This window comes from Rutilus rutilus, assembly GCF_951802725.1.
Source record: "Rutilus rutilus genome assembly, chromosome: 21".
Lineage (NCBI taxonomy): Eukaryota > Metazoa > Chordata > Actinopteri > Cypriniformes > Leuciscidae > Rutilus > Rutilus rutilus.
The window spans coordinates 10,245,569-10,273,489 of NC_140226.1; the positions used below are offsets into that span (position 1 = coordinate 10,245,569).

At 37.4% G+C, this 27,921-nt stretch overlaps 4 protein-coding genes across 15 annotated transcripts in view; 1 reads left to right on the plus strand and 3 right to left on the minus strand.

The window, feature by feature from the left end:
• Positions 1-604: 604 nt before the first annotated feature.
• Positions 605-3,257, minus strand: zbtb2a (zinc finger and BTB domain containing 2a). The gene is made up of 3 exons (XM_084394109.1): positions 2,908-3,257; positions 2,106-2,288; positions 605-2,007 (listed from the first exon to the last, which is right to left on the minus strand). Exons 2-3 carry the CDS (start codon positions 2,276-2,278, stop codon positions 861-863), a joined length of 1,320 nt encoding a protein of 439 aa, XP_084250235.1. The 5' UTR covers positions 2,279-2,288; positions 2,908-3,257; the 3' UTR covers positions 605-860.
• Positions 3,258-4,862: 1,605 nt separating this feature from the next.
• Positions 4,863-8,430, minus strand: rmnd1 (required for meiotic nuclear division 1 homolog). Its single transcript, XM_084394111.1, has 12 exons — positions 8,242-8,430; positions 7,504-7,922; positions 7,314-7,422; positions 7,123-7,198; positions 6,998-7,037; positions 6,308-6,408; positions 6,047-6,153; positions 5,887-5,951; positions 5,649-5,725; positions 5,434-5,554; positions 5,227-5,343; positions 4,863-5,046 (listed from the first exon to the last, which is right to left on the minus strand). The coding sequence occupies exons 2-12, from the start codon at positions 7,918-7,920 to the stop codon at positions 5,014-5,016; spliced, it is 1,263 nt and encodes a 420-aa protein (XP_084250237.1). The 5' UTR covers positions 7,921-7,922; positions 8,242-8,430; the 3' UTR covers positions 4,863-5,013.
• Positions 8,431-9,096: 666 nt separating this feature from the next.
• Positions 9,097-19,314, plus strand: ccdc170 (coiled-coil domain containing 170). Its single transcript, XM_084394104.1, has 11 exons — positions 9,097-9,154; positions 9,606-9,730; positions 9,808-10,064; positions 12,101-12,245; positions 12,316-12,501; positions 13,748-14,065; positions 14,140-14,319; positions 16,614-16,787; positions 17,350-17,592; positions 18,223-18,438; positions 18,916-19,314. Exons 2-11 carry the CDS (start codon positions 9,620-9,622, stop codon positions 19,192-19,194), a joined length of 2,109 nt encoding a protein of 702 aa, XP_084250230.1. The 5' UTR covers positions 9,097-9,154; positions 9,606-9,619; the 3' UTR covers positions 19,195-19,314.
• Positions 19,315-19,651: 337 nt separating this feature from the next.
• The window catches only part of syne1b (spectrin repeat containing, nuclear envelope 1b), a 137,673-nt gene continuing 129,403 nt past the window's right edge, over positions 19,652-27,921 (minus strand). For 6 of the 12 annotated variants that reach the window (XM_084394069.1, XM_084394070.1, XM_084394068.1 and 3 more), the window contains 5 exons: positions 26,708-26,836; positions 26,409-26,621; positions 25,024-25,116; positions 23,472-23,530; positions 19,652-20,639 (listed from right to left, as the gene is read on the minus strand). In XM_084394069.1, coding sequence (XP_084250195.1) covers positions 20,390-20,639; positions 23,472-23,530; positions 25,024-25,116; positions 26,409-26,621; positions 26,708-26,836 — 744 coding nt within the window. In that variant the 3' untranslated portion in view covers positions 19,652-20,389. The remainder of the gene's footprint in view (positions 20,640-23,471; positions 23,531-25,023; positions 25,117-26,408; positions 26,622-26,707; positions 26,837-27,921) is intronic. The other 6 variants (XM_084394071.1, XM_084394067.1, XM_084394062.1 and 3 more) reach the window with 4 other exon arrangements.

Sequence of the window (27,921 nt, forward strand, 5' to 3'; positions counted from 1 at the left end):
CTTAATCTGTAACTGAAAATGACAGATTGTTTAATTTGTTTTACAAAGATATTTTACAAAGTCAAAATCTGATCAAACAAATGTTTTATTTTTGTTGTCCATACTGCGATATGCCATTGTTACAAATTATGTTTAATTTACAGAAACGGCCAATTCAAGAAAGTGTGATTATTGTTAGCATCAAAAGCATGCAAACTAATTTTGCAATTACTGGCTTGTCCCCCCCTCCCCAGAGAAGCACTTAACATATATAAATGTTACATATAATGAAGAACAATATACTCTGTACTCCATATGATCATTAAACTATTTTGCATTTTTGTTAATATTATACAAGCTGCCTTGCTGTATTATGGGGGTTTGAAAGCATCTGGCCTGACAGAATAAGCCATTACAGTACTGATATCAACATTTTAACTTATTCTAATATATTCCTAGGAAGGAAGTGTTTGAAACCATCTGTACAGACTTGACTATCCAGGCTATGCATCTTTTAAGAAGTTGTAATATTAACAATCAACTAAATACAGGAGTATGGTATTGTTCTTGTATTTTAAAACATTTCAAAATGTATGGTTTAATACAAATTATATTTCAAGTTTTTATAAAAAGTAAAATAAAATATATACTTCACCAATGTTTGGCTTATGATTTATAAGAAGGATGGAGCAACTCAGAATTGTTTTGATGGGAAACAGTACATATAGTTTTGGCATTTTATTAGTTTCAAACAAATTTACAAACAACATTTTAGTAACAACAACAAAAAAAGCATGAAAAAAAATGCAGTGGACATTTAAACACACAAAAAAGTTAAATATTGGCACTGAAACAGACTAATACTGCTTTGGCATGACATTTTAAGAAGGACTGGTCACTTCAGGAGTAGTTGTTTCTAAGTCATTATTTTGATTTTCCCCCATTGAATTTTCCGCCAATGGTACAGCTTCACTCTCATGCGAACACTGATGTTTGGGAACCTCTGAAGGACTTGCAAAAGGAGCTGCACACATGCTACATTTATATGGTCTTTCTGAAGACTGGAAGAGAGCTTCCACCTGACTGTTGTCTTCTCCACCACACAGAACCAAACTCTGTTTGTTGACCATAATGTACGAGTCTACGTCCTGACTCAAACAAACATGTCGAGACGCTTGGTTCGCTCTGCAGAAGTTCTTTCCACAAGCACTGCACTTATACGGCTTCCCTGTGTGAATGTACATGTGCTCACGCCAGTGGCTCTTCTGAATAAACTTGCGAGCACAGGTCGGACACTCGAATTTTCGTCGTTTCATTTCACGACCCATCTCTGTGCCCTCCAGGTTGTCTATATCAGCAATTTCAGAGGGCGGTGGGGTGTCTTCCATCCACACCTGTTGATCGGTATCACTAATAACATCACTGTCAGCATGCAAAAGCTCCTCCTCCATTTCCTGACCTTCAAGCTCAATAGTGTGACCATTTTGCATGAACGACATCTGTGGCTCAGTTGCTTGGCTGGTGTGGACAAGTAGATGCTCCTTCAACTTGGACCTCTGGTTAAAACGGATTCCACAATAATTGCAGCCGTAATTCTTTCTGGAGGAAGCACTTCTACTCATTATGCCATATGTGAGGTGTTGGACGACTGTGGCTGCAGGGTTCTGGGTGGGTGACTCTATGCCGACAGGTTGTGGAGATCTATAATCCATTTCAGAAAATTCTTGGCCGGCGATTTCACAGTTTTTAGCATAAACATCCCCTTTGGATTTTATTTTGGGTCGGCTGCATGTCTGATCAGGTATCTGTATACCATAAAGTGAGTTTGTCAAAGGTACATACTGGGACTCTGGGTTTATAAGAAGACTTGCCTCCTGTAATAAGGGGTAAGCATGCAGGAATTTTACACCCTGCTCAAGGCGAAGGGGGTCAATGGGCTGTGTGGTAAATTTTCCTGTGTACATTAGGTTAAGCAGGTAGCTGAAAATATCTGCTTGTATGTCTGAAGGCTTCAGTCGAACACAGTCACTATAAAAGAGAAGCAGAAAGAGTCATTTAAATCCAGCTCTCCTCTGAAATAATGTAATTAATGTACTAGAACTTTTTTGCAATCAAGTTCACGTTACCTGTCTTGATGGATGAACAGCATACGGAAGTAGTTTGAGAAAGCAGCGAGAACGGCTTTATGGGCTTTGAAAAGTATATCCCCGATGGCCACTGTACAGTCACAGAGGAAACCAAACTCTCTCTGAGCATTGAGACGCTTCAGAAGCACAAGACCATGATGTGCCAAGTCCATGTTTTCCCACCTAAACACACATTTAAAAAATTTTTAAAAAAAATTATCATCAGGATTTCAAAAGATTTTTCCTGATCAATCTGCTCCTCATTAAATATTTTATTACATTTTTGGTCGCCAAAACTACATTTAGTATGTGTGCACTTGTCTCTCTCTAACCTACCTGTCAGGATATTCCTCACCTGCAAAATATTCAAAATGTAAAAATGTCCTATTTTACATGTTAAATTGGCAGAAGTGTGGCTTAAGTATCTAAATAGGTTTTGAGGCTACTACGTGTGTGTATGTGTGTGGGTGAGTGTTTGTGTGTGTGTGTGTTGACTGTTGAGGCCCCGCCCATGTTGGTGAACTCCGAGTACAAAAGTTTTCTCGGACAAATAGGAAACACGCGCTCGAGCAATGAACCCAATAAAATAACGTAACACATACAAATGAGCGAAAATAAACAGAGGGATTAAAAAATGTTCGTTTTCCTATAACGAAAGCCATGTGAAGAAGACGGTCAAATTATTAATAATTTTCAGACAAGATCCGTGAGCAATCAATAGTTCATCGTTACTAAGGTAAAAACGCCGACAACCGGTTTATTAAACACTTGTTTCAAATAAGACCATTGAGGCGTCACTTACCGTTCTTTCAAGAAATCTAATGCCTTATTCAGTTTGGTTTGTTGGCTGAAAAGCGGAGGAAGCTTCTCCGCCGAAGCAGTATGAGTCAAGTCAGTCGTGATCCGCTGCTGTTTTCCGGAGAGTTTGAATCACATGACACGAGCGCGCGCCGGATCGAACGGCTGTCAATCACAAGAGGCTGATCAATCAGCTGCATTAAAACATCACATGACGCCACGTCATGGTGTATTTGTTAGCAGTTAAATCTGAGCAGTATTAACTAGTGAAATAAATGGTGAATAAATGTCTGAAATATCAAACACCCAGCTGGAAAATCCAGTTTATGATGGCAGGCCTATCTGTGTTGCAATGTTCCAAAAAACCAGCTTGACCACATTAGAAAGCTTATTGCAGCTTTTTGTTAAGTAAATATCAGTGGAGAAATTTTATCAGTACTGGAGATGACGAAAGTACAACCCCATTATGATACCAAGTTCCACGCCATTGGCAACAAGGCAACATTTGAAGAGTTGTGCACAATTCAGAGCTATTTAAATATTACTTAAGTTTATATGTAAAGGCATTTCCTGAGGAGGGCTATCAGTGTCACTCACTTTCCTGATGATTTTCCATCTAGACATGGTCATAAATGAATAAAACCTCTAGAGAATGAGAATCAAAAGAGATTAGAATAAATTTGGTGAACAATATTCGTATTTTGTGAGTTTGTGTGTACAGTATGCCATTTACGTATTGTCTTTTTACATATTTTATATATCGGAGTCTGTAATGAAGTTTGATGATAATAGACACACATATTTAAGAGTAAAGAGAAGTAACAGATTTCGGCTGATCTTTGCAACAGATTCCCCCTCCAAGCTCACAATAATGTGCACTTTAATGCTGTCATGACGCTGTAAGTCGACTAGTCGCTGATTATTCATGGCTTATTAGAGGGTGCAACAGGATAAGACATTTTTGAAGTCCACTTTTTTCTTTTTAAACCGCTTATTGTACATGTAAGTTAATCGCTGTTCTAAATGGGCTGCTGCATTATAACGCACACACATACTGTACAGACAGTAGCTCAGACAGAAACATTCAGTAGCACAGAAATGTATTGTCAACACTGTTCTGTGATTTAATAAAATAGTTTAGAATTAGTGAGAGTGAAATATAATCTTTACTGTGCTACTTTATTTGTATCTGATTTAGAACGAGCAGAAATCTGTGAGAAATATAACAACCCAAAGACAAAATAACTGCTAAAGATAAGCTGTTATGAAGGAGTGCTGTCATATGCCATAGCTGTGCTCAAGGCAACCTGTGTTCCGAGTCTCAGCTCGAGGGTCAGGCTTATTTGTTCATTAATGATGCCATCAGTGACTAGTCGACATCAACTCGACTTTCATCACATAAATGTTGACTTTAAAAAATCTGAAGTCGTTCAACCCTTAGTGCACGAGTGTCAGGCGTGATCTGGCACAAACATTTACCCCTGGTTTCAGACGAGGCTTAAACCTAGTCCCAGACTAAAATGCATATTTGAGCTGTTTTAACTGAAAGCAACTTGCACTGGCATATCTTAAAATATGTCAGTGCCATTGTTTTGTCTCAAGATGCACACCAGTAATGTTTATAAAAGCTACTTAAATGTCCTTATTGAACTAAGGCCTAATCCTGGTTTAATCTAAGCCCTGTCTGTTAAACCAGGCTTTATTGAACTGCTGTTTCAAGATGGTCGACTAGCTAATGACCACCTCAAAACCAGCATGTTCCAAAACACAGCAGTCAGCTAAATCTGGATTTTCCATCAGGACATAGATTCAACACTGAATGAAATCCAGTAACTCTTTAAAATCAGATATTGTAGCATGTGAATAAACTGATCTGAGTAAATTTGTCCACAGAGTTTATAAAGGAGACAGAACAGAAACCAGATGAGCCACTATTTATCCACTATATGTGAGTCCTTAAAAAAAAAAAAAACTTTATTTCAGGTCTCAAATTCACATTAAGAATAACAAGAGATCAATGTGTACTTCAACTTAATTTACAGAAAACAAAATGATTTGTTGGTTTAAAAAAAATATTGAAGTCCTCTTGTAAGACTATGTCTGTGGGTCCTCAGAAGATTACACGAGCAAGTTCAAACATCACCTTCAGAGAGAAGAAAATAAGTGTTTTTACGCAGCATTTGCTAAACATATGTACATGATATGATGCAGACATTAAAAAAAATAAAACACAGTGCAGCTGTCTATTATTTAAACTGATATTCAAAGTGAAAGTGAGCTGGCTGGATGATATTAAATAAGTGAGCATTCAGTGTTTTCTAACCTCAATGGTGATCAGCACGACGATCATCCACTCCAGTCTGAGACTGTGTTTCTCACTGAGGTGATTCCTCATCAGGTCTGTTAGTTCAGTGCAGTGCTGTAACTTCTCGTTCACAACCTAGAAAACAAACATAAGGATCAATGCAGCATTATTCCATCCTTTGATCAGGATATTTATGTCAAATTTTTTGCAAGTACTTTCACTAACCTTGACTCTCCTGTTAATATTGAGGAACTGACAGGTCTTGTCATAGAGCTGCTCGAGATCTTCTCTGTCCCAGTAGAAATCAGGTGTGATGAGTAAGTCAGAGCTGAGGTTTATGCAGTGCCTGTAAAAGTGTAACGATATTGTGAGAATTAAACAAAGCAGAAGATTATCTCATACAATATAAACCAGAGAAAGTCCTGCATATGGATCCTGACCTCAGGGAAAAGAGCTCCCCTATCTTCTGCATAACTTCAGCCCTGGACAGTTTCACTCGTTGTCCAGACTTCAGCATCTGTTTAGAAAGGTTTATTGCTCTAATGACCTCATTTCAAATAGGAGTATATTTTGCATTTTCAGAAAAACATATTCAGATTCAATATACAAAACTATTTCAACTTTCAAAAAGCAGCAAATGCTGGTATTACCTATGAAAGAGTACATAAGTGGATCTACCTCAGGAATTGACTGGATGGACTCAACAAAGTTGTCGAGAGAAACCTCCCATATTGCCAGTTTAACTGAAGTTAAAAACAATGACTTATTGCAAGCATCAAAATATAATTAGTTTCACAAAGTGTGATAAAAATGTGTGAGAATGCAAACATAATCCCACCTGACAGAGATAAAGCATTGGAAAATGCAAACTTCTCCAGAACAACCTGATCATAATCCAGCTCTCCGTTAAACAAGAAGATTCCATGATGGAGTTTTGAATGACCCCTGAACCAACATGAACAAATAAACAAACAAACAAACAAAAATAAAAGCATGGCTACATCTTACAGTAGTACCATCATCAACTTTTAAGGAGTATTACATGATATCAACCATTTTTGCACATTTGGCATTAAGAAATGAAAGATTTGTGACTGACTCTCCTACTGTATAATTGATTTCTTCATTTTCCCAGTGGATCAGAGCGACTTCATAGGGTTGAATCTCATGCTGCTCCAGAATCCTCATCACTGCCTTTACCTGAGTATAAAATACACCAGCAGGGCATGATTTGTAGCATGATTTTTAATTTTGTGAAAGAGCCTTTTAATATTTGCCAAACACCTGATTCAGATTCACGTGGCATAATATATATATCACATTAAACGTCACATTATATCACATTATATAACAAACGTGTATATATATATATATATATATATATATATATGTACGTTTGTTCGCTGATCAATGTTTTTATGTGAATAAAAGCCTAAATTCCATCTTTTTATCATATAAAGCGATTGAGTCTCTTCAGAAAATTTAGACTAAACCAGCTCAATTCATATGGATTAGTTTTACAATCTCTGTATGAACTTTTTGAAGCATCAAAGTGGTAGTTGTGTAGCTGTCAATGGAGGGACAGAGGCTCTCAGATTTCATCAAAAAGATCTTAATGTAATTAATGACAGAATTTTTCTTTTTTTGGTGAACTTTCACTTTATATTTAGCCAAAATTTGCCTTTAATACAGCTTCCAACCTTATTAAAATAAATGAATACAGCTTTTGAATAGTTTCCAATCAGAACATCTGCCATTGCTTCAGAGTGTGTGTTATATTCATACTTACTGTTTTCTCCTCAACATTCCAGAACACCACTGAGCCTTCTCTAAAATAGTAAACAACACAAAGAATAACAACAAATCAGAACTCAAAACCCAGAAATCCAAGTGACAAAAAATCATTTAACATACCTGAAGAAGAATATCGTGCCACTGTCATTTGATTTTGCAGCATTCTCTGTTCCCATGGCCAAAACATTAGAAGCGTCTGAAACCCACAGCATGTATTTACTACAAATAAGAAACTGCATTCAAACAAGCAAGCAATGCATTCTTTTTTATGCCAGCTCAGAAACATTAAAAAGTGATGAAGATGAACTGACCTCTGGGAAATTCTTTGATTTCACTGAAGCCATTAGCTATGAGATCGTGACAGAGTGTTGGTAAATGGTACTGATCTGCAGTTGCGTATGCAATGCACTGCATCATGTCCTGAAAAATGTCAATAAATACATAAACGGTTATTTATATATGCCATTAATGATTTGATCATAACACACAATAGTCACACACCTCCTCCAGACTGGGCTGAGTGGTCCGTGATGGCTGTTTTGTTCTTGGTCCCTTAAAGGTCCTTTTTCCAGGCACACCTCCTTGTTTCAGCACTGATTTGGTGGTGGTTGTTGTGGACTGCAATCTCATTTGTATACTCCATGTTTTGGATATTAAATTTAGTGGAGTCAGCACTTTAAAGTGTGGTCTTTGAAACATTCCTCTCTGCAATAAGCATCTATGGTGATGAACGCTGATGGGACAGCTGCTCTGGTCTTTAAGAATGTTTTGTGTATGTGCACTGGATGCCAGTGTTGAGCAGTTTAACCTCATGGTCCTGCTGACACTGTTTAATCCATTTACTGTTCTGAGAGCAGATCCAGGGGCTTGTGTCCATTTCAAGGGTTGATGTAACCTCCATAGAGTCTTGAGAGACATGCCTGTAAGAATTAAACAGTTTCAGCATTAAAATTAGGTCTATTTCTGACCAGAAAGTACACTACTTTTAGTGGCATAGAGGCCTATTTCAACTGACCTTGAATGACAAGCATGTCAACACACTGCATTGGTCATATATCTAACCCTATGGTTCAAATGCAAAGAAATACAGAACACACGTCTGCTTCTTTCTGATCAGCTGACATAAAGCAGATCCGCTGTGAATATCTTTCTGACACTACTGTCAACACAAGCTGCAAACTCATTTACAAATGATTCTAATAATTCAATTTAATTCAGTCGTCTTAACCCTCAGCGTACCTGCCGTGTACCGTCCCGGTTCCCGACAGATATTAGGACGTTCGGTGACAGAAACTGTTACATTGTAGACACATATGTCGCAGCATTCTCACAGATTCACATAAAGTTTATTTGACAGTTCGAACAGCACGAGTGATGCGGCCACTTCCTGTATTTTGGTGACGTCAAATTCAGACGTAATGTTGCCCCGCCCCTGTACTGACGTACGACTAATGTTGAGTTTGAACATTTTATTTTATTATTTGGTAATTTCCATGTAAATAAAAGCAAATCTAAAGCATGTTGCAATATAACCAATTTTGGTAGGTTTGTTCCCTCAATATATAAAAAATAAGAAATCGAGATAAACTACGCCATATATTTTCACACCATAAGGGAATATAATCGAAGATTAGGATTCGAAAGTGCAAAGTTCATTCGAAGCCATTTAATTATTTGCTTGTTAATTTGTTTGTTTGTCCTTTCATTTAGCTTTTGCGCTAATTACTATAACAGTAACACATATCATGTTTTAATTGTCTTGTCAAAGTTGAAAACGCTTTTAGTGAGGAGAATTGTCATGCTTCTTTGATTTTAATTAAATAGCACATATTTATCAAGACTAGTAGGTAGATAGGAGACTTTATGTTATTTGTCATGTAAGATGCTTCAAATACATAATGCCAGTAAAAAAAAAAAAAAAAAAAAAAGGAGTTAAAGATCAAACTTAAACTGAAAGCATCTGACAAATGTATAAATGTGTAAATGTAAAATATTCTTGTATTAACATTTGATTTTGCGCCCCCTATCGGTTAATACGTTAAATGTTGTTGTGTTGCTTGGATACTTGATAAACTAGAGCGACATAATCTACAAAACAACTGTGCATTAGCCAGAGATGGTTTGATATATCGAAGTGGAGCAACAAATACAAGTGAGTTGTTGTACATTGTGCCGATTTATAGAGTGATACATTCTCATAATTCTTTGCTTCATAAAAGAGTCGTTGACTTCACTGCCTACTGCTATAATAACCACATATCATTTGATTTTTGTCAGGATCAATAAAATGCTGTAAGTTAACATCTTCAGGACTTGCAGACTAAAAACATGCAAACAAGGACTAACTTAGTCACAAGTTACTGATTAAAATGTGATATGTTTCAATGTATCTTTTGTGATCATCTAGTAGAGGTGCTTTTGTTGTCAATTCATAATCAAATTGCCCCTTGGGGATTAATAAATAAAGTAGCACTGCATTGTTTGTAATTCAGAGTTAAATAATATTTCCACTCTGATTTATTACTGTTATAAAAAGTTATGAATATTCATTGTGAATGCTACTATTGCTATGGATACATCAGGTTCTGTCTGTCAACATTCAGACAGTGTTTTCGCAATGGAGGAGTCTGTGATCCAGCAGCACCTCACACACTATAAACAGGCCACCGAGACGGCCCGTGAGGAGCTGGCCGTCCTGCAGGCCAAATACAACAACCTCCAGTCACAGGTTATATTCACTGGCAATTCAGGGTGTTTTGGATGCACATTCTCTTTGGGAAATAATAACACATTTCTTTTTAACAGTTCTCGGAAAGCCAATCCAAAGTTGCATCTCAGGAAGAGACTTTGAAGAGCTTAAAGGATGCTATAGATAGACATAAAGAGAAAGAGGCGAGACAGGAGTCTCTCGTCAGCTCGCTCAGAGAGCGCAGCTACAACACAGAGCAAGAGATGATCTCCATCACCTCCTCCAAAAGCATCATGGACATGAGAATACAGACACTTACAAAGGAGAACCAGGAAATCAAGGAGAAAATAATGGAACTTGAAATCAAGTCAAAGTGAGCATTTACAGTATATGATGTCAAAAGTTTGCACACACCTAGCTTTTCTTTTTTTATTTCTATTTTCTACATTTTAGAATAACAGTTTAGTAGTTTGCATTTCTTCAAAGTCATAAGGTGGATTCTAGGATGCTTTTTATATTAGTGCTGTCAATCGATTAAAAAAATTTACTTGTGATTAATAAAACCTAATATTAAAGTTTTCAGTATAATTTTTATTATTATTATATTGTAATAATTTCACATTTAATCCAAATTAATGTAGAAACTACATAAAGACAGCCTATATTTTAATCTTCTTATGAATGAAGGCCAGTATCACCATTATAATACTGCTACTGATGTCTATAGGAAATAGATTTTTCCCCTCAATTTTAGCCATTAATTATAGGCATTCAGCATTCCAGTATAATTGAAAGCTATCATTTTCTTAACATTTATTATGATTTAAACAATATAACAACTTTTAATTCAAGTGAACTTAAAACAATCTTCACATAAACCCATTATAATAAATGCCACATTTACCTGTGCCCTTCAATATATCGGTCCCAGTCAGACCTGTTCAGAATTTTACTTGCCCTGTCAAACTGCACAAAAAGTTATTGTTTTCATTGTTTTTGACCCATGTAACCTTGTAAACAGTGCTTTAAGATCTTCAGGTTGCTCTATCAGGTATACAGAAATTGAATAAAGTTATCAAACACTTCACAGTCTTCACTGCATGAAGTTTACATTTAATATAGATTAATCCATCTTAAAGGAACACTCCACCGTTTTTTGAAATAGGGCTTATTCACCGTCTTTCCTACATTTAGAAAGGTGGGCAAATGCATTTTTGTCTCAGTGCATGCATTGTTTTAGTTTGGCAGCACCGCCGATAGCTTAGCTTAGCTTAGCATAATGAATGGAATCCTTTGTTGCCAGCTAGCATGTCATGAGTAAAAGTGATAAAAAAAAACATAATAAAAAAAACGAATTACTTCTTGTGGCCTGCGTATTCACAACGAGTACAAATAGCGATGCAGATTAACACTAGGCGATTTCCTAGGCAGATATTGACTTGGGGACTATATTAGGGTGAAGCACAGGCGAAGCACTGCTACTTGGGCACAGAGATATCACACAACACCTGAAATCCCACGACTTCCGTCAACATACCAGCGTGAATAGTAGCTGGCTATTTTTCCTACAGTACATGAATGGCGATGAACATGGCAGATTTTGTGAGAGACGAGGAGGGTGACTTCTCAGACAGTCAAGAGCCAGAACCATACCTCTATGAACCAGAGTTTTCAGAAGATGAGCTGCGTGCTTTGGAAATAGAACGACAGGAGGAGGAGGAGGTTGCGATCGCTCAACAGCCTGAGGACGTGAGGATGAGAGTCAACACGAACTGGTGGTCTCTGCGCCCAAGTAGCAGTGCTTCGCCTGTGCTTCACCCGAATATAGTCCCAAGTCAATATCTGCCTAGGAAATCGCCTAGTCTTAATCTGCATTGCTATTTGTACTCGTTGTAAATACGCAGGCCACAAGAAGTAATTGGTTTAAAAAAAAAAAAAATTATCACTTTTACTCAGGACATGCTAGCTGGCAACAAAGGATTCCATTCATTATGCTAAGCTAAGCTAGCGGTGGCGCTTCCAAACTAAAACAATGCATGCACTGAGACAAAAATGCGTTTGGCCACCTATCTAAATGTAGGAAAGACTTTTCTGTCTTTTGTTCTTTGTAACATTAATGACAGACATCACAGGAGCATGTTTATTAGGCTGCTGTCACTTTAAGAACTGCCACAGATGACGCGGATCTGACATACATTTTTACATACATTTTACATACTTTACATACATTTAAGGAAACTTGCGAGCATACTAGACAAAATGAATGCACTATCTCTGCACGCAATGGAAATTCTTATTCTAACCCTCCGCTTCCCCAGCACCGCCTGCCTAAAACAATTAAAGCATCATCGGTTTTTGATTTGATTCCATGGATCATTTTATTTTAATAATCACTGTACAAATTTTCAGACAATATTTTTCAGAATGCAACAAGGCAAAACAGGAAGCCACTGAGACCCAGAGAAGATGTGATGAGTTTATATCAACATTAGCAAACAAAGCCTCTGTAAATGTAGCAGGAAAGGTGGATCCTATGGATTATATTGTATCCGTGGTGAGTGTTTTAGGATTTCTGCCACTACTTTAATATTCTCCTGATCTCTAACATATCTCTCTATGATAAGGTGGATGCGTGCTTCAAGGACAGAGATCGGTTGAAGAGCTGCATTTGTTCTTTAGAGGAGAGTGTGAAGTTGTATGAGGTGGAGTGTAAAGCCAGCAGAGAAACAGTAAAGAGACTGGTGACTGATGTAGACCGTGAACAGACGCTCTCAGCCTCCAGAGCAAATGAGCTGAACTCTAACAGACAGGTATCCTTCAAATCAATAATGCAATGTTGTACATTTATCGTCTTAGCAACTAAGAATAACGAAGCGAGACATTGCTTCGATTTAGACGTTTAATGAAAAAAACAAGAGTAAATACAGCATGTGCTTGTTCAGCAAATCATTAACAAGATGGCTGTTGCCAAATCCCCAGAACCATCAACAAACCTTCACGTGAATCACTTGACTTTTACCATTGCTCAATGCATCTTGGGTAATGAAGTCAATTCACAAATCATAATGACACATAGTTTGTTTTTAACCACATATGTATCTGACACATGAACTGTTAATCTTAGTTTTGTGTATTAACTGTCGGTATTAATGTTAACTTATTAATTTTAACTTATTAATCTTAACTTTCGTAACTATTCTTTTAAATAGTCTTCTAACAAATAACCACAACACACAACACAACCATAGTAACACAAGCATCTTTTAGGGTGAATCTGACAAAACATGTGCAGAATATGTCTGGGTTATTATTATACACTATCGGTCAAAAGTTTGGAATCATCAAGATTTTTCCAAGACTGGATTTATTTAATTGGAAATATTGGGAACATAAGTACAATTTCAAATAATTATTATTATTCCTGTGATGGCAAAGCTGAATTTTCAGAAGTTAAATCTCCAGTCTTTAAGTGTCACATGATCCCAGCTAACAAAAATATATTATAAGATAATTTTTCTAACATTCCCGTTTGGTTTTCTGAACGGTTTATTTTTTTATTTTATTTTTTATAAAATGTTTTTTCTTAGTTTTACAAACATTAAGGGAACATTCCATTTGATAATTTTGTACATATTATCTGAATGTTACTTTTGAATGTTCTCTGAATATTCCGAAACAAGCAGTAACATTTAAAAAAATAAACGTTTCAGAAAAAATAACGTTAAAAAATAATGTTTTTGTGCTAACATTTTAAAAACATTATTAACGAACATTCTATTAATGTTACTGGAAGAAAGTTTTTTCATAACTTGTTCTTATTAACAGTTCTGAGAACATTAGCTGGGATCCTTCAGAAATCATAAAATTAAAATGATTTATTTAAAAACTTAATTACTCCAAACTTTTGACCAAAACTCCAAGTTTTGACCCCAGACTTTTTTACTTTTCACTTCATAAGAATATATTTTGCATAAAGGAATTTTTTATAAAAGCATATTTCCTGTTAAGCAAAATCAGTGAGAATAAATCAGCAAAATATACTGTCTGTTTTGTAAGGAATTGGATCTAATCTCCCTGAAGAAACTAAGTTTAGAGCGGGAGAACCAGACCCTTAAGAACTCCCTGCAGGAGACTGAACTGGCACTGGCGTCTGCACAGCAGCGCTGCCGCCACTATGAGAATCTGTCTCAAGATCTGGAAAATAAACTCCACGGCTGCCAGAACGAAGCTCAGGCGTCTCACAGTCACCACGAGGCCTTCATGAAGAATGTGGAAGCCCTGCTGGACCATCAGTCTCTTCCTGTTCCACACACAGAGAACGACATATTGAACGCACTTACAGCTCTTTGTACCAGGGAGAAAAGTGCACAAAAGGTTATTTGCATTTCACACTATTATAAAACAGATTGAATTCTTATTTTTCAACCAGTGCTTTCTGCGTGCTCTAGTCGCAGATGGAAATGGAAGGCAGGCTGGCGGAGGTGACAGAGCAGTTGTCCAGCCACAAAGAGCATCAGAGCGGCTCTGAACGGAGAAAACAGGAGCTGCTGGACAGAATACAGAGTCTGGAGGATGAGCTGCTGACTGCTGGAGTCAGGAAAGATGGAATGAATCAGGACAAACAGAATGTGAGGAAGTAGATTCATACCGCCAAAGCTTGAGCTCACATTGTAAAACTTGTCACTGGCCACTGTACCAACCTTAATTTGTAACGAGAATGTGGGAGACTGCAATGCAGCGGCAGGCGCGGTGCAAGTGTTTTTTGCTAGTTTCAGCCCGACGCAGTTATCATTTTCACGTCCTGCGCCACGTTGTTTAAAGGAGAACTCTGCAACTCTAGCGAACTCTAGTCACTTCTTCGCTGATTTTCCCTTTTGTTGTCGCATGTTTTTCCCACGAGCTCCCCCTACAGCTGTGGGGCATATATTTCACAACACAGTCGTAAAAAACTCACTTGCGGCGGCCTCCTCCCCCTCTCCACCGCTGCTCATGTTCGTTTGTTTTGATCGGAGCAAGCCAACTGTATCGTGTGGAGCTATGTCTGCCGAGGTGGGTAATCTGGTAATACATCATACATGCGTGTGTGTTTATGTCGAATTGCCGTAAAGCAATTTGTGTTTCACGCTCGTTCTCGTTCTCGCTTCTCACGAGACTTCCAATTTCTATCTTGTCGGGACGCGATATTTTTTTTCCCAGGATGGTAGGGGAAGACTCATGAATATTCATTTGGGTAGTTATCCCTGATTGGTCTTAACCCCAGTGACGGGTAGGTTTAGGTTGGGGTTAGGAGTAGGTCATCAGACCCCCAGTGGCGGGTAGGTTTAGGGGTGGGGTTAGGGGTAGGTCATCAGACCAATCAGGGATGACTTCCCTAATGAATATTCATGAGTCTTCCCCTACCATCCTGGGAAAAAAAATATCGCTGCCGGGACGGTAGTCCCCAAGTTGCAAGGTTGGTTTTCCGCCTGGGAACGCTGGGGGGAGCGGGGAAAGTCACCAATATCACCAGAACAGGTTGTTTAACCATCCAAATGATTTCTAGACAGTTTTATTAAGTTAAAAAAGTTACCAAGTTCTCCTTTAAATAGCAAATGCATTTGCGCCCATCTGTGCGCCAATGGGTGTGCTGGTTTGAAAACGAGGTTCAACTGAAACCTGGTCTAAAGTCAATGGCGCACTATTTTGTTTGTTATTTAAAGAGCACATTAGTAATATGAGCCTATAGGCGGGTCTACAACGCGCGTGCACTCTGCTTATTACACACACAGCAGCAGCACACAAACATGTCAAATATTAAAAATAAAAAGATTACAATGTAAAAGATTATTATTGTGTACATAAAGATATGATGGAATCCAGCTTATCCCGTAGTTGGTCTGCTTGCGCACTTTAACCTCGCGCATGAGCAGATCCGTTTCCCCTCTGGAGACATATCCAGTCTTTCCGCTTGCAAATTCCGCAATGTAAATATCGAATCCTCCATGGCTCGAGCACAACTGGCTTTTAAAGGGAATGGGAGATGAGACTCTGACTGGTTTATTGCACGTTACGCCCCAAACACACTCATTACTCATTAAGAGAATAGGAACAACTCTTTTAGACCGTGCGCCGACCATTTTTCCCGTCGTTAAACTAACAAAAGTGGATTCGCACTTGCGCCGTGCGCTTTAGACCATGCGTTTACATCGTTCAAATAGGGTCCTTCCAGTTAATTAGCCGCTATAGGTAAATAACTAGAAGAATAGTGCAGTAAACAGTAAAACTAACTGTATACAAACCAGTGTGTTTATAACAATATTTTGTTATACTTTTTTTCGATAGTCCACTTTAGACATTCTACTAACTATAAGTAACTTTGCAACTACATGCTTTAGACTAGCAGTCATTAGAGTATTAGTAGACTGTTAGGTGTTAGGGGTCGGGTTAGTAGAATAAGTTGACATGTACAGTAGTTGCTAAGTTACTTCTTGTCAGTAGAATGTCTGTTCCCAGACAGCAACATAGTGTTGGCCCAGATCCGGCCCACATCTGGTACTCGTCGAATCCACATGTACCAGATGTGACCCGGATCTGGGCCGACACTATGTTGCTGTCTGGGTTGGGAAGCATAAAAACAAAGTGTTAGCAGATATTAAGCAGACAGTCTACTAATACTCTAAGGACTGCTAGTTGACATGAAGTATAAAATGATAAGAAATACCAGTTTGTAATATCAGCCAGTACAACATGCTGTTGTGTACAGCTAAAAATAACTTTAAGCAAATGACACCGGAAGCCTTGCACAATTAAATTACAAATGGCAGTGCCCGCTGTCACGTTTAAACTAAGATGGATATCAATTGGAATTTGATCATAATCAGAATGCATCATAAATGTCCTAAAATGCGCTCTCAGTAAAGTCCTTGGTCTTCTTCCTCTGTAGTACCTGCGGTTTGTGGAGCAGCTCTCAGAGAAGTTAAAAGTGGATCATGTTGCTGCAGATCTGGGATTTGATATGAGACTTGAGGCCATTCTCACACGAGCACAACAGCTGACCAGGCAGGAAGGGACGGCGTTACTGGAGAGCAGGACACAAATCTACAGCCTTCAGAGAAAGGTGCAGACATGTCAAAGAGGGCAGTAATGAGCCAAACAAACAATCATTTAGTTCAGAAAATATATATATATTTTTTTATATTTTATAAATATATAAATATAACATCTTTTTTTTTTAGAAAAAAATGTATATCTTTAAGTTTAAATGTAAAATCAAAATACAAAGTTCTGTCATGAAACTATATGGCACAGGCTGATAGGTCTTTAACTCAATCTGCTTGCAATCACATCATTCTCTATAGAGCACAGCTGATTGGTTCCTGCTGTATCAGTAGCCAATGAGCTTGTTGCTCAACCTTTGTTAGCATTTGCTGTAGCATTTGCAATACGCTTTCAGAAACCCACCACCTTCCCCAGCTCCACCTGTCTAGATCTGCTACGGTCAATTCATGTATGCTACATTGTACAGCAGCAGCAGCCTAGCAGATCTATTCCAAGACCAAATATATCAACAATGTCATATCCATTTTCATCTAATTTTGAAATATTAACCATGCAGGAGGATTCCTAATATTATTTGATTATTTATTATAATTGGCTATCATTTCCATCCATGGCTGCAGTTTAAAGAACAGAAGGAGCGTTCAGGAAGTAAAGAGCTTCACCTGGAGCTGCTGAGGAGGAAGGTGGTCCAGCTGGAGGACGAGAAGAGGAGCCGCTCAGCTCTGGCGGTGGAGAAAGATGACGCTGCTCTGGCCTGTAAGAAGCTCCAGAAGCGAGTGGATCGACTGCAGGCGGAGCTGAGCACCTTACGCTTCTCCAACACTGAGCTGAAAGCCCAGCTGTCCCACACCAATGAGCTCAAGGTACAGGGAAGAGCCCTGGCCCACAGACCCTCACCAAAAAGAGTCGTTTCAGCATAAAATACAAAAAATAAGACCATTTTTAATGATACAAAAGTGAATCTGTAAATATACAAAACTGTTTATCTTAAGAATGCTTTGAGGACTCTGTGTAGGGTTCTTGATTTGACTATAAGTTTGTTTAGAGATTAGAAATGCTCATGTTTCACTATAGCACTATAGGTTCTTCAGATCAGTGTTTTAGTTTCTGAATTTATTTACTGAAACGATGTGCTTTGAATACAATGCAAGTTGCTTTGGATTAAAGCATCTGCCAAATCCATAAATGTATATGTTCTAAATCAATCCTTTACGTATAAAAATCACAAGTAGTAGCAACAGATCTTTTCTTCCATATTGTGACATACAATTGAGAGAATTGGGTTATTGAAAAAGAAAGACAGTATATCTTTCACTTGAAAGATTGAGTTATGACATTTTGATTCAGATTTATCAGGTTAAAAGATGAAACAGTGCATGGATGAATTGTTCACAATAAGATCAATAACATGCATTTAGAAAATAGATTGGGTGAATTGTGTAGAGTAGCGATGCTTATAAATGCTCAGTTTCTGCTGTCTTTGGTGCAACAAGATCAAAGTGATGGAACAAAACCAAACCATAGAGGAGAAGAGTAAGAATCTGGGAAAGCTTGAGAAGAACAAGGTAAAGACTGAGAAGAAGCTGACCACCATCAAGTCAGAGCTGCAAAACCAGGAACTCAGAGCCAGAGATGAGATCCAACAAGCCCAAAGACTCCTGGACACGCAGTCTAGTGCCATAGCAGATCTTTCTCACAGTGAGAAACAGGTACTGAGTGTGACCACATATCCTAACCCAAAGTTTTGAATGGATATATACTGTAACTCTGCAAAATAAAAGAAACATCCTCTCACTTTCAGCTGCTTTTCCCCCCAGAAAATGTATTAATGTGTATCTTTCTCCTGATGTCACTAGAAAGGTCTCTTTAGCATGCTAAGTTATTGAAACTGTGACTTTAATTGTCTAATTGTGTTGTGTCTTAAGGACTGTTCCAAAGGTGCATGTGCAATAATGGTTTATGGTTCAAGCATGAAAAACATTGTTTAAACCATTTCCGATAAAGATCTGTAACGCTTATTTGGATTTGACAAAATTATCTTTAAAATACAGTTTCCTGAAAAAGGGGACGTTTCTTTTTTGCTGAGTATATATACATAAATACTTACACACACTCTGTATATGTATATCTGAACATAGGAATGCATTAACATTTTTAAAAGTAACAAGTATGCATGTACATTGCAGTTGCTGGACTTCTACACGGTGGTGTCTCAGATGTTGGGTGTTGACTGCACAGGCTGCGTGCCAAACTATGAAGTTCTCAGAAGGCTGGAGGTTCTGATCCAATCACGTCACTGTACTGCTCATCTACACCAGCATCACACGCCTCGCATCTGGGAAAGTCCAGTTTCCTCCATAAACGTTGCTCACTCTCATGAGTTCAAACCCCAGGCTCTGCCAGCTCCCTCTAGCACATCATCTGAGAGACCAACGGCCCATGGTGATAATAACCTCCAAGTCTAGATTCATGTTCATCCTACTGTAGCTGGATTCTGATGTTCTGGTATCCCCAACACGCTTCTTAACTAGCCTAACCTGCACAATTTCCTTGGTTAAACAGCTTTAGCAAGATATGATGAACAACATGGCTACACAAAACCTTCAGAAGGTTAATAAATATTTCCAGTTTTAGCTGGCAAGCATGTGCTAGTAGATTCTTTAACTTTGCCTTTCTGGGAACAGAAAGCGTTTATATACTGTATAGGCCTATATATAATCATTCAAAAGTAGCTGTGTATTTTGACAAAAGGGCAAAATGAAATGTTTTACCATGTTTGTTGTAAACAATATGGCTCCTAGCACCAAATGGAAGTATGCTGACAATGGCAGTGTTTAATACAACCCTGTGAATATTATGTGCAAATCAGTTAAATGTTTAAGCACAAATTTCTTTTGGTAAGAAAATAATTATGATTCACAATTATATTACTGTCATTTAATCTTTTATTTTAATGAAAAATACTAATCAGCAGTATATGTGTATATCATATGTGTGTTTTCATTGCGAAGGTTTCTCAGGCCTTAGCAAACTGTACATACATAAATATCTTTTTCTTTGATATCAGTGGTTTACATATAGTAAAGCATATTCATGACAGTTAACTTGAATATTAGAGCAGGTAAAGTTAAGATCAAAAATTAAAAATCAACAACAAATTCAATGAAATCAATGATTGCTTTAAAACCAAAGGATGACCACATGCCAAAAATACATATAAAAAATAATTGCAATATAGAGTTAATAAATTTTTATCTTCTCTTTTTTTTTTTTTACAAGTTATTCATTTGATACAAGCAATTCCACACATTTCAGTTTTTTCCCAATAAACTCTAAGATCTTCCTACGATTAAAAAAGGCCTTTAGACCTGATTAACTCTTCCGACAGTCCCAGTGTTGAGTTAATATCCTACGCTCTATTTTCCTCCCTCAGGTCAAATATGGAAGAACATCAGTAGCACTAACAACACCTGACAGCAGTTTTCAGTGCAATAGGCTTTGTTCAAACATCTACACGAGACTCAGTGACGTACTGTAAAATTAGCAGCTGTACAAGGACACGATAATAATTCACTTTGGCTGCCAAACTCTTAATTGAGCAATTTGCCAATTTTGGGAGAAACCCAATGCAGAGCTGGCGTCTTTACTTCATAGTGGAACTCATATGGGCGGAGGCCCGTTGGTGTAGCTGAGCATGGGGTGGAAGGAGCGGGCGAAGTTGTTGAGTTGGGCACAGCTGTAGTCTTCCTCAGACGTAGGCACGAGACAGGCCACGACCACCACCAGCAGCAGGATGATCTGCAGGGGTAGAGCGGCCCACAGGACACGCTTCAGGAAGCTTTTGCACCAGGACGGTGGTTCTTCCTCCTCAGAATGGGAGGAACCGGATCCAGCGGCGTTGCGAGACCTGCTAAACACAAGACGGCACAAAGAGGTGGAGATGCTCAGATGCAAAACTAGGTAAATAAGAGAAATGACATTTGTTGTGTAGCTATTTCTAAAACTGATTTTTGTGTAGATTCACATCTATAGTTCCTCCCTAAATAGGCTTTCATATTTATTGGATGGAATCACTTCTCCATGCATATTTATCTCTGTCTGTTATATGATATTTGGAAACACATTAGCTGCCCAAGCTTGACACAGATAAGAGTTAGTTTGAAATCTTCAGTAGCATTTAAAAGCAAAAGGGACATTTTATTCTTTATAAATATGCATTTTTGTCAAAGCGTTGTTAAACAGACGGAATGCTAACAGAAAAAAAGCACATTTATTTTAAGGCCAAGAGATTATATTAAAAGAAAAAAGAAAAATTCTGTCATCATTTACTCACCCTCAAGTTGTTTCAAACCTGTATGAGTTTCTTTCCATCAACCAAACAGTTGGACCCCATTGACTTCCATGGTATTTTTTTTCCCCTACTATGGAAGTCAATGGGGTCCATCAACTGTCTGGTTACCGACATTCTTCAAAATATATTTTGTGTTCAGCAGAAGAAAGAAATTCCTACAGGTTTGAGTAAATTATGAATTTTCATTTTTGGGTGAACTATCACTTTAACATCTGTGTGCAGGTGCTGTGGCCTTATGGTTAAAGAAATATGCTGGATGAAACTAAATATTTTATGTTCAAACCCAACAGGGTGCAATCCATGAACGATCACCAACTCTGAGCAAGATACTTGTATCTCGGTTACAGCAGACAAACTGACTGTAATAACAAGTTGATTTAGATACAAATGATTGTAATAATGTTAATTTAGACTTCCTTGAAACACTAATCACTAGTAGAAAGTGACTAGAAATGCAAATACCTCTTCAAATACCTTCAAATAGTTGAATCATGCAGTTAAATGTTGCATTGATCTGAGAAAAGTCTCCAAAATATAGAACAATATTATTTCATTATTAGGGGTGTAACAATATATCGTGTCACAATATATCGCAATACAAAAATGCAACAATATGTATCGTGGATAGTTCACCCAAAATAAAAATGACCCTGTGAGAAAATTTTTATGTTTTCAGAGTCAGTACTACATTAAACTACAATATATTATGTTGAATATAATGTATAATAATGGGGTAATATTAGTGGGTCCTTATAATGCTTATGTTATAAGTCTTATGTTACCAGTAAAAAGTGGCCTACATTATTTTAAATATATCTAGCCAGTGACAGAGCGCAAGCATATTCGTCTAAAATAATCCTATATTTTCAGGTTCAGAATGAATATATTTATTCTGGTGTCCGAGCCTGTTCATTTACACCCACAATGTTATATCAAATTTAGCATTTAATCAACAGTACAGTTTTTCTTAACCTTTTATCATATGTCTTGGAGTATCGTATATCGTATCGTGAGTTCAGTATCGTGATATGTATCGAATCGTGAAATTAGGGTATCGTTACACCCCTATTCATTATCTATCAATTCTGCGCAAACTAATTTTTGTTTATATGATTTTAAATTTTGTACTGAGTTTGATATTGCTCAATTTTATATAATTATCCTGCAATGATCTTAAAATAACAATTATCTTATTGTAAAAAATATTCAAGGCATAGTTCCCCCAAAAATGAAAATCCATTCATGTTCCAACACTGAATGACTTTCTTTTTCTCTGTTTAATAATGATATTTTACTAAAATATAAATGAAAACAAAATATTGCAATTCCATTGTGAATATCCATCTTTAAAGGGGATATAATGGGATTACATCTCATATTAATGGGACAATAGTCTTATAATATATATTTTTAAAACATCCTATAATAAAAATATTTTTATTATAACAATGGTCATTTCATTGTGAATATGCATCTTTAAAGGGGATTTAATGGGATTATGTTTCGGGACAATCTAAATCTTAATTATAAACAATTATTTTATAATAAATAAAAATCTGTAGTATCACCATGACCCACAACAAAACAACTATTTGTGAGCGACTAACCATTTTCAATGCTGGCATATAATAGGAAACCAGATTTTCGCTTCTTTTAATTATCTTTAAACATTTTATAAAACAAAAACTCTTGTGATTTCACCATGCCTGAATACAAAACATCAGTTTGTGACTAACCACCTTTAACGCTGACATATCATGAGAAACGGGGTTTTGTCACTCCTTTCAGAACTGTCCCAGCAGCCGAGAACCACTGGAATATGTTATTGTGCGTTCTGACATTGAGTCTACAGTGTGTACGGCACAGTGATGTTTCTCTAGCGTCATCAAACTGCACGGGCGGCAGATCGGAGGAGGGAGAAGATGATTGATTAGTCGGTGAAAGAGCAGATGTAACACACCAGAGAGAGAAAAAGAGAGAAACTGTAGCCAAGATTGTTCATTGCAGACGCTTGCTGAACAGACGAGAAAATGAACGGCTCAGCAGCAAAAGCAGCCTAGCGTATCCATATTTACAGCCAAGTATCAGATGAAAAATACATAAAACAAGCGTGTTGTGCCTGGTGCACGAGCTCCCTTCGTAGTGTCTATCTCAGCTCCCTAACCTGAGCAGTGTCTAGAATCACAGAAGATGATGGAAGTCATCAGCATGAACCTTTCTGCATGCGCATCATGCTCAATGGCTGGGCCACTGCAAGGGTGGTCTGACAGGTTTGTAGGACACTGTCCACTTAGGGGTCAACCCAGACCCATTAGCGCTAGGGGCCTGCGGTCAGGTCATGGGTTGAGTTCCATTATCTTCCGAGTGTTCTAGAAACCAGGAGAAAGGTACCTGTGAAGTGGACTGCTCACACAGGCTCCGGGCTGTGACAGACTACTTTTGCCCCGTGGCTGTTTGCAATGAACAGGGGGGTAAAAGAAAGAAAGAATGTTTCAGTCCAGGCAAATAAAGACAAAGCTACTGATGAAAGAACCCAAAAAAGAAGAGCACCAACAAAATCAAATGATGGGGGTGACAGCACCTCTATGGAGACAAAGAAACTGGTTCTTCATGACACCGTTCTCAGAAACAAAATGACCTTGCCAACAAGCGATCCTTTAATATTTAAAAAGCTTTGAAGACTTTTTAAGCTCATTTCATGCATTTCTTCACAAGACAAATGGCTTGTTTTCTGAGAGTGACTCTCACAAAATCTGCATGTCAAAGGTCATATTTCACCCAGGAAGTTCATAAAGATCATAATGAGTCCACCATAAAGATTTTTTTTTGCGTTTCGATGTTATTTTGATAAGCGAGCGTGTTTTACCCACAAATTCTCGGTAACACTTTAGTTTAGGGTCCAATTCTCACTATTAACTCATTTTTTTTTATCATGCATATTACTAGGATATTGGCTGTTTATTAGTTCTTATAAAGCACATATTAATGCCTTATTCTGCATGACCATATTCTAAATCCCTTAATCCTACCCAATACCTAAACTTAACAACTACCTTACTAACTATTAATAAGTAGTAATTAGGAGGCATTAATTTACTGAGGCAAAAGTTAAATAGTTATTTAATATTCAGAATTGGACCCTAATCTAAAGTGTGCCCAAAATCATTCATTATATTATATTCATTATACAGTATGTATATTATAATGCAAAAAAAGTGAGTAGCATTACATTAAATATTATATTATAATTTAAACAATATTATATTATTATTACATATTATAACACATATTATTTATTAAAATATTCTTACATTACAGTAATACTTTGTTGATTTATGTCATTTAAAATCATTGTATTACTGTGATGAGAATCTGACATGAATTCTTCTAAATAAAAATCAAATAAAACATCTAGACACATCACAGCAAAAAGAATTGTCCAAAAAAGGCATAATTTTCTTCATGCTAAATATAATTTCACACTTTCTTTTTTTGATGTTGAGGTTAAATATGACCTGGACATTTTTTTTTTTTTTTTTTTATAGAACCAGTATTCCTTGAAGACTAAAGTGTGGGAATCTAGAATAAACAAGAATGTGGGAAAATGAATAGAGGAACCAACCAAACCAGAATTTAGGGGTGTGATACAGGTGTGACTAGTTGTTTTAAGGATGTAAAACGAACTTGGATTAATCAACGGGATGTGGAAACACAACAGGGATGAATCACATCTCCAGTCCTGATGCGGCTCTTGCATTAGAGGAGAGCATGCTGGGAAAGGTTCTGAGTTTTGGAGGAACTCTGAGCAGTATGCTAATAAGGTGTCAAGTGTGTTTTTGGAGGCCAGGTTTCAGGGACATTCAAGTGTCAAACTACCGCCTCAACGTGACAAGCAAACACTGATCTTTGAAGGGCCCAACAGAACATGAGGGTGATGTGTTACCGATCGCTGGCGACTGGGAGTGCTGCGTCCAGACACGGGGCTCAGGGAACCCGAAGTATCCAACTCATCAGCAGACGACCACGATGACAAGTCCTACAGAGAGTGTGTGTGTGTGTTGAGGGTTGGAAAAAAGAGTGAGCAAACTTAAACTGGACATAAAAACTGGATTAAGTTTAGTACTGCACATCAGGGCTATTATAGTAAACTGAAAACCATACGAAACTATTTTGTTATCGTTGCTTTAAATAAAATAATCTTTAAGGGGGTAGTTCACACAAAAATGAAAATTCTGTCATCATTTACTAACCCTGAGGTTGTTCCAAACCTGTATGCATTTCTTCCTTCTTCTGAACACAAAGGAAGATATTTTGAAGAATGTCGGTAACCAAATAGTTGTTGGGCCCCATTAACTTCCATAGACTATGGAAGTCAATGGTGCCCCAAATTTTCTTCTTTTGTGTTTAGCAGAAGAAAGAAATGTATGCAGGTTTGGAACAAATTAAGGGTGAGTAAATGATGAGAGAATTTTTATTTTGGGTGAACTATCCCTTTAAAAAAAAGAAAAAAGAAGATAGATATATAAAAAACGTATTTTATTTAAGCTACTTGCCAAGGCAACTTTTCTCATTTTCATTTATTTTAACTTGATGTTTTAAAATAACTAAAACTCAAATGGAAATAGAATTAATAATTAATATCAATGGTAATAAAATAACACTGCTGCACATCAAATATTCATTTAGAGCAGTGATTCTCAACATTTTTGAATTGAAGGCTTCCATTGAAGGCCCCTATACTGTATCATATAATATTAAAAGAAATGTACTGTATTAAATGTATTAATCAACATAGGTTATATGTAATCAATAAGGTAAATTAGTTAACCACAATTCATATATAACTGTATGTTCCACAACAAAAATATATTAATTGAAGGTGAAAAAATTTTTTTTTTAAATGAAGTTAGATCGTTTTAATATATTACACTACTAATATTATAATTTATATTAATAATGGCAATTTATGTCATTTTAAGTAATTCTGTGGCCCCCTTGAATGGTTGCTGAGCCTCGGCACCCCGACTGAAAACCACTGATTTGGAAACATTTGAATGAATGCATTTATTTGCAAGAAATTTAATTTAATTAATTTAACTCTTTCCCCGCCAGCGTTTTTTTTTTTTTTAAGTTGCGTAATAGTGCCCCCCTACCGTATAATAATAGTGAAACATGGCTGGAAAATTTTGTCAATGGCAGGGAAGCTTTATATGATAAATGACGGAAATTTCTGTCAGTGGTGGGGAAAGAGTTAATTAATTTCCAGGCACTAATATTATTTTGGTCAAAACCTGGCAAACTGGTGGCATCCTTGTTTTTGTAACTAACCTGCTGACTGCTGGTGATGTCCAGGGTCTTCTGGAGCTCTCTAATGTCTCGTGTCACCTCCTTCAGCAACAGCTTGAGTCGGTTCCCGATCACATGCACCTTCTCTTTGGCCTCCAGACAGTCACTGCCTTCCGAGTGGACCAGCAGCTGAAGGGACATGTCCTGCAGGGACGCCACCTTCAGCTGCGTGTCCAGCAGCTCTCGACGGATTTGCTGTGGAACGATCGTGTTTAATCAGAACAAGCATAGAAAGTTGTAGCCCAAGGATGCTGTATAAACCGAAAAGAGAAATCATTTACCAGAAGCGTTTTGTGATGCTCCTGTAGTGTATCGCTGTCCTGAGTGTGGTCAATCGGGACAATCTCATTCCTTCTGCGATCGATATTCTCCAGCCACAGAAGGAGACCGTGACTCATCTCGTGGAAGTCCTGAGCAGTAAGAAAAACAAGAATCAGATGATTTTTGTCACAGTCACGTTTGTTTGGACTCTTTGTGTTTCGTCATAGTCTGCATTAATCATTCATTTGTTGCCATGGACACTAATTATGTTCAGCTGTGCATCACCTGTATATACAGTATGTTTGGTTCTCTTTCAGTTTAGTGTCCGGTGTCGTCTTTAGTGGATGTGTTGTATGTTGCTCTGTTCTAGTTTGGACTACCCATTGGATTTATTAAATATGATCTAATTACCTTCGTCTTCATCTTCATCTTTGTGTGTGTTTATAAACCCCCCTTGTGACATTTTTTTATAATCTGTGTGTTATTAGCACCTAAACATTTACACCGCCCTGCATCACATTTGCTAAATTAAATCCAATACTTGTTTCTTACTCATTTTTGGAGGCTGATTTCAAAGAAAGTGCCTAGGTTTGCTCTGGCACATCATACTTTTCACAAAATAGTGTGCATTAGAAAATAGAAAATGTTTTGTAACGTTCTTTGACATTAATTTGAGTATTTGAACATTTTTCCACTTCTTTGCAGATTATAAGTTAAATGATACATTTTGAATCCTACTTTTAGTCATTAAAACTGAAAGCTGATATATCATTTCAAAAATCTTCATTGTTATTTTGTGATGGAAAGTGAGGTTTTTTTACTGATGTTTCTGTCAGGACCACTACCGTCAAATATGATTGACAATTAGCATACAGTTTGGATTGGCGGTATGGTTCCGTTCTGGGCGAGAACTCCCTGCGCATGGGGATGGAGGATGGAGGAGGGTAATTAGCTCCTGAGAAACACGATAGATGCTGATAATACTGAAGGAGCTTATATATGTATACGGTGATAGGCGTGAATCAGCTGATGCGAGCTTGACTAACGTGACCTGCCAGAACTAATGCTACGCTTGATTTTTAAACTTAGCATCATCAAATTAGGTAATATTTGATATATTTTCTGCAAATCAGCAGAATTTTTTCAAGATGCATGGTTGATATGAAAGCAGACGTTATGAACGTCTTCTGAGAGTGTACATCTTCTTATAACAGCTTCAAGAAGATGAGTTGTT